Here is a 6,787-nt window from a genome sequence, read left to right as displayed (position 1 = left end):
AGCAGCTGATTGGACGCTGCTGCAGGATGCAAGTTGCTATGGCAACGTGGATGCAAGGAATGGATGCAGAGCAGGGCAGAACGGGCACAGAGACCCGGGGGGCGCAAGGGGTCTGCAGGACCCTGGGCGGGGAGAGGGCCAGCGGGTGGGGAGCAGCCCAGCTGTGGGACGTTCTGCAGTGGGGTGGCACACGCTGCCCTGGTGACAATGTGCCCCTTGCTGTTTGCAGATGGGACCCGACCTCCTGGCCCTGGCAGCACCACGGCCCCTGTGCCCACCCACTCCCAGCCCCCAGCCACTCCCCAGCGGGGCCTGATCAGAGTCAGCACCCAGCGAGCTCTCCAGCGCCCCCCTCTGCCCAGGCCTGGGCCCAGCGTCCCAGCCACGGTGCCTGCCTCTAGCCTGCCCTGCCCCCATGCCAGTGGGGCCTGCAGCCTCCTGCAGCCCAACCAGACGCTGCTGCGCTGGGCAGACCTGCAGCGCACGCTCGGCTTCGCCTGGGAGCTGCACGTCTATGGCGCCAGCACCCTCTTCCTGCTGCTCAGCCTGGTCTGCGTGGCCAGCCTCATCGGCTCGCCCGTCCTGGGCCTGCCCCACCTGCCCTACACCCTGGGCGCCAACGCCCTGCTGCTGGGCGCCGGCCTGCTCCGCGCCACCTTCCTCCTGGCCGACCCCTACGGCGCCAGGGCCAGGCTGCCCGCCCCGGCCGTGCGGCTGCTGTACAACGCGCCCTTCCCGCTGCTGCTCAGCGCCTTCGCCCTGCTGCTGCTGCTGCTCCTGCGCGTGGCCCAGCTGCAGCTACTGCCGCCCCCCCTGCAGCGCCTGCCCCTGCTGGCCGCGCTGGCCTCGCTCCAGAGCACCGTGCTGCTGGGAGCCGACCTGCTCTCGCCCCTGCTGAGCCCCGTGCTGGGCGTGGGGCTGCACCTGCTCTCCTGCGCCTGCGGCACCTCCCTCATGCTGGCCAGCCTGGCTGCATACTGGCAGCTGCGGCCCCACCAGCCTGCCAGGCCGGGCGAGGCCCAGCGGGTGTCGCTTGGCTGTGAGGACCCCCAGGAGCTGCCTGGGCAGGGCAGAGCCCTGCAGGGGCTGGGCCCCTGCCCGCGGGTGCTGCTGGGGTGCAGCGCTCTGGGGCTGCTGTGCTGTGGGCTCCAGGCGTACGGGGCCCTGTGGCTGGGCGGGGTGCTGGGCCCGCCGGGGGAGTTCTCCTGGCCCTGGTGGTTCGTGCAGTTCTGGTTCCGCATCTGCGAGCTGCTGCTGGCCTTTGCCCTGTGCTTCGTGGCCTCACACCCCTTGTGCCAGTGCTGCGGCTCCGCTGACCACACCTGCTGGGCCAAGCTCGTCCGCTACTTCTGCACCTACCGCAAGGCCGAGGCGCCCGAGTACCCCAACAACTGCTACGACTGGGCCCACGGCACGCAGGAGCGGGCGGCCAGCAACGACATCAGCAAGAGCCTGATCCGCAACCCGCCCGAGCAGGTGCACCTGCGGGCACTGAAGGGCAGCAACGAGGTGAGGGCGACGGGGGCCTTCTCTGCCAGGGGCTCCACCTCCTCGCTGGGCCGGGCTGGCGCCAGCCCCAAGTGCCCCAACGCCGCGCGCATGGGGCGCTCCTACACCAGCGTCTGCTTCGAGAAGGAGTCGGTGCTGTCGCTGGGCGAGCTGGAGTTCCGCCCGCCCTCGCCCATCAACCTGAGCCGCAGCATCGACGAGGCCCTCTTCAAGGAGCACCTGGTGCGCGACAGCATCTTCCTGCGCTCCAGCCTGCAGTACCCCGGGCGCCTGGCGCGCCAGGACTCCCGCTCCTCGCTGCGCCGGAGCTCTGCCCTCACGCCCATGGCCGAGCCGCTGCTGCCCGCCAAGGCCTGGCAGCGGCGCAGCAGCGACCCCGACTACCTGTACAGCCTGGCCCGCTGCAGCTCGCTCAGCGACCTGCCCTCCCAGAGCGCCAGCCTGCCCCCGAGCAAGGGCCTGCCCAGCCAGCCCCCCACCGAGGGCACCATCTCGGGCAGCTCCCTCGACAGCTTCTCCAAGGGCTCCCTGAAGATCAGCTGGAACCCCTGGCGGCACGGCCTCTCCTCGCTGGAGAGCCTGCCCCTGGAGGAGACGCCCAGCCGGGCCCCGCTGCTCCCCGACGAGGCCCCCAGGCCCAGCACCACGGGAGGGGCCGGAGACTCTGAGCGCGAAGCCAGGAGGAGTTTCCTGGCGCTCAGCAAGCAGGTGGATTCCCGCAGCCTGTCGAGTGACACCATTGAGCTGTGAGGGGCAGGGCCAGAGCGGCCCCCCTCAGCACAGCGCGGAGGATAGCGGCCGGAGCCCAGCCCGGGTACTGGCAGGCCGTGGAGCCCTGCCATGGGGGCAATGCCAGGGAGAGCCCACGACCAACGGCCTCCCTGCCTGCCCCAGCCCTGCCTAGTGCCAACCCCCGACCCCCATCAGTGATTTTTATGTAGATCTATTTTCCCAGCTCAGATTTTGCACTGGGGGGCGGGCGGGGGGCTGGGCCAGCCCAGGGAGCACCAGCACAGAGGGGGCAGGACTTGCTTTCCCGCACATGGTGCAGAGCCGGGCCGGTGGGGCAGCGCTGGCTCCGGCTGAGTGAGGGCCAAGGCCAGGGAGGAGCCCCCAGCCGAGCGCCCCCAGGGAGGGGGGTGGGGGCTAGGCCCATGCAGCCAGGGCTGCTGCAGGGGGGAGGTGGCCTTAGCCAAGGGGGACCCATGGGCATGGCAGGGCTGAGCCCCCCACTAGGCCAAGCCCAGGGAGCGGCTCGGGTGAGGCTGCCCCAGGGCCCAACATTGCACAGGCACCACAACAGGTGCGGCAGGAGCCACCAGCCCTGATCCCAAGGGGGCAGCCCCCACCTGGCCCCCCAGATACAAAGAGGTGCATGCCAGGGGGCAGAGGTGGGGGGGCTGACCTGCGTGGGGGTGGGGGGGCTGTTGCTGTGGGTCTGTTTGTGCCAAAAGAATGAAATAAACTTGCTCTCACAAGCCCTCCGCGGTGCTGGAGCGATTTCTCCCTGCGGCTGGGCCCATAGCTCCGGGCAAGGGGGGGGGCAGTCTGTGCCCCACCCCAGGGACAGGGGTCGAACGCCTTCCAGGGGATCCCCATGGGTCATGCAGCTGCACGCAGGGTCGGGGGGGGGGGGACAGGCCCTGCCAGTGCCCGGGGAGCTGTGGGAAGTGCCCTGCACTATGGGCCGAGCAAGGGGGCCTGGCTCCTGGTGCCCCCCCAGCCCAAAGCTGGTCCCAGAGGCAGATGAAGGTTTCGTGGGCCAGAACAAGTCGGGGGGGTGGCTCCTTCCCCACCCCACTCTGCACCGTCCCGGGTTCCCCCCACCCCATTCCATTTGTCCCGTAAGCCATTTGCTCCTTTCTGCCCCCGCCACTGTGGCCCGAAGACCGGCCCAGCTCTGCGCTCCCCCCCACCCCAGGGTGCAACACGGAGTGCGAGCGCCTCCAGTCCCCGTAGGGGGGTCTGCCTGGGATGGGGGTCACAGGGGATCCCCCGCTGGGCACCAGAAGCCGGGGGGGCGCTTCGCGGGGCCCTGTGGCTTTCCCCCCCCTGGGTCTAGCCCAGCACCCGGGGGCGCTCCCCCCCCCACCCGCCAGGCCGGTGCATTGCCCCCCCCCCGCCCCCCCCGGCCAGGAGCCCCAAGACACAGGGGGCCCTGGCCGCACACAGGCCTTCGCGCCTATGGAGCACAGGGAGGGGCTGTGTCTCGGGGGGAGCCCCATGGAGCACAGGGAGGGGCTGCATGTCTGCCCCCCCCCCCCCGCGGAGGGCATGGGCCCGCCCCGTGAACGCATCACAAGGACCCACACACACACTCCCACCCCCCTGTCTGGGTTTGCAGCCCCGGGGAGACCTGTCACGGGGCCACTCAGCTGGCTGGTGGGACTGGTTCCCACGACCACTCCGCTGTGTGGGCCCCCCACCCCTTTTGCCCCAGCGCACCAGCTCCCCCACAGCCTGGCTCTGACACCCCCCCCAAGCCTGCCCCTGCCTCCTTGTTCCCACCCCGTACCGTGCGGGGGGAGCTGCACCCCCACTCCCAGGCATCTCTGCCATGCCTGGACCCCGGGCTGCAGCCCCCACGCCCAGCGCCCAAGGACCACAGCGCCCGGCAGCGTGTGAACACATTTATTTTCCTGAGGTGTGAGCCAATAAATACACAAACAGCCATGACCGGGACGGACCAATGCAGCAGCCATGGGCATGGCCAGCTCGGGGGTGGGACAGGGGAGGATGTGGGGGGAGGAGCTGGGCCTGGCGAGCACCCCCCTGCAGTGGCGTTGGGGTGCTCAGCTCAGTAAGAAACCAAGCTCGGGAGGGGCGGGGGGGGAGAAGGGGGCCGAATTCTGAGTCCAGGGGGCAGCTGCTCTCAGACCCAGGGCTGCCATGACCAGCCCCCCCCCCCCCACGCCCCGGGCCCCTTGTTTTCTATCCCCCATCATTGCCCTGCTGGCATCCCCTAGCCCCTTGCTGAGTGGGCCCCAGGACCGAGGCTTTGGGGGGGGTGGGGGGCTGAGGTCAGGGCCCCACCCCGGGCTGCACTCAGCAGGGCCCAAACCTTCTGTTCATCAGAGCACAGGTGGATCCCTGCCTGGTGCAGATGCCTCAAGCCGGCGCTTGGTGACTTTGGCTGGCAGGCCCCCCCGGAGCAGAGCCAGGGCCGGCTCCAGCAAACCAAGCACGTGCTTGGGGCGGCACATTTTCAGGGGCAGCAAAAGCCTAGAGCCGGCCCTGGCAGCAGCAGCGCATAGCCCTGGGGCCACTGCGGTTTGTGTTGGGGAGCAGCGCCTGCACCTTATGGCCGGGCGGGCTCCGAGCGCAGGACACTTGGGCTGGGGGCCGCCCTGCGGGGCACAGGGAGCTGCCTGCAGGTGTCGCAGGGCGGCCGCCCCCCAGCGCCACAGCCGGGGCTCGGCAAAGCGGCCCGAGCCGCCCAGGGACTGCAGCCAGGAGCAGCAGCAGCAGGGCCATCGTGGGGACCGGAGCCCGGGGCACTGCCATGCGGACCCCGTGTCCCGCTCGCCAGGGCTCTGCTCCCTCTGGGGCTACCCTGCCCCGGCTCCTCAGTCCCCTGGCTCTGCCCTCCCAGGTCCTGGCAGCAGGAGCCCCAGCTGGAGGGACCCTGGGCTGAGGCGCGGCCCGGGAGCCCCGCTGCTTACCCCGACCCTGCCAGCGCCGGACTGGCTGGAGGCGAGGGGGGAGCGGGCGGAGTCAGCACTGGTGGGGGGAAGCCCAGGGCTGGGGCAGCAGGGAGTGCAGGTGGGGGTGCGGGGAGAGCCCAGGGCTGGGGGGGGGGCAGCCAAAAATTTTTTTGCTTGGGGCAGCAAAAAACCTAGAGCCACCCTGAGCAGAGCAGCAACTGCCCCTTTCTGCCTGGGCCCTGGGAGCCAGACGGCACTCAGCACGCAGCCCCGCCCGCTGAGGGAGGCGTCAGGCAGGGCCTGGTCCTAGATTATACACCCCACGGCCTGGTACCAACCGCGGCTGTCAATTAATCACAGTTAATGCATATGATTAACCAAAAAATTAATCACAATTAGTTTTTTTAATTGAGATCAATGAGTGTTAAACCATAAAATACCAATTCCAATTTATTAAATAGGTTGGATATTTTTCTACATTTTCAAGTATATTGATTTCTATTACCATACAGAATACAAAATGTACAGCGCTCACTTTATAGTGTTATTTTTATTACAAATATTTGCACTGTAAAAATAAACAAAAGAAATAATATTTTTAATTCACCTCATACAAGTACTGTAGTGCAGTCTCTTTATTGTGAAAGTGCAACTTACAAATGTAGAATTATGTACAAAAACCTACTTTCAAAAATAAAAATGTAAAACTCTAGAGCCTACAAGTCCACCCAGTCCTATTTCTTGTTCAGCCAATCACTCAGACAAACAAGGTTGGTTACATTTGCAGGAGATAATGCTGCCCGCTTCTTGTTTACAACGTCACCTGAAAGTGAGAACAGGTGTTCGCATGGCACTGTTGTAGCCGGCGTTGCAAGGTATTTACATGCCAGATATTCAGATGCCCCTTTGTGCTCCAACTACCATTCCAGACAGGGCCGGCTCCAGGGGTTTGGCTGCCCCAAGCAGCCAAACAAACAAACAAAAGTCGCGATCATGATCTGCGGCGGCAATTCGCGGGAAGGTCCTTCGCTCCGAGTGGGAGTGAGGGACCGTCCGCTGAATTGCAGCTGAACAGCTGGACGTGCCACCCCTTCTCCGGAGCGGCCGCCCCAAGCACCTGCTTGGTAAGCTGGTGCCTGGAGCCGGCCCTGATTCCAGAGGACATGCTTCCATGCTGACGATGCTTATTAAAAAAAATGTGTTAATTACATTTGTGACTCAACTCCTTGGGGGAAAATTGTACATCTCTGGCTCTGTTTTACCCGCATTCTGCCATATATTTCATGTTATAGCAATCTCGGATGATGACCCAGCCCATTTGTTTTAAGAACACTTTCACTGCAGATTTGACAAAACACAAAGAAGATACCAATATGAGATTTCTAAAGATAGCTACAGCACTCAACCCAAAATCTGAGAGGGACGAGGTGTGGAGCATGCTTTCAGAAGTCTTAAAAGAGCAACACTCCAAGGTGAAAACTACAGAACCCGAACCACCAAAAGAGAAAATCAACCTTCTGCTGGTGGCATCTGACTCAGATGACGAAAATAAACATGCATCGGTCCACATTGCTTTGGATCATTATTGAGCAGAACCCGTCATCAGTATGGACGCATGTCCTCCGGAATGGTGG

The 6,787-nt window shown here is 65.1% G+C and overlaps 1 protein-coding gene across 1 annotated transcript; it reads left to right on the top strand.

Annotated features, from left to right (window-relative positions):
* Positions 1-207: 207 nt before the first annotated feature.
* On the top strand, positions 208-2,424 carry PRRT3 (proline rich transmembrane protein 3). Its single transcript, XM_026659311.1, has 2 exons — positions 208-779; positions 858-2,424. Exons 1-2 carry the CDS (start codon positions 208-210, stop codon positions 2,257-2,259), a joined length of 1,974 nt encoding a protein of 657 aa, XP_026515096.1. The 3' UTR covers positions 2,260-2,424.
* The last annotated feature ends 4,363 nt before the right edge of the window (positions 2,425-6,787 follow it).

The sequence above is a fragment of the Terrapene carolina genome, unplaced genomic scaffold (genome assembly GCF_002925995.2).
Source record: "Terrapene carolina triunguis isolate 2854851 unplaced genomic scaffold, T_m_triunguis-2.0 Scaffold627, whole genome shotgun sequence".
NCBI lineage: Eukaryota > Metazoa > Chordata > Testudines > Emydidae > Terrapene > Terrapene triunguis.
The sequence above is the reverse complement of the archived record's forward strand: the minus strand, read 5'-3'. Positions and strand labels throughout refer to the sequence as shown.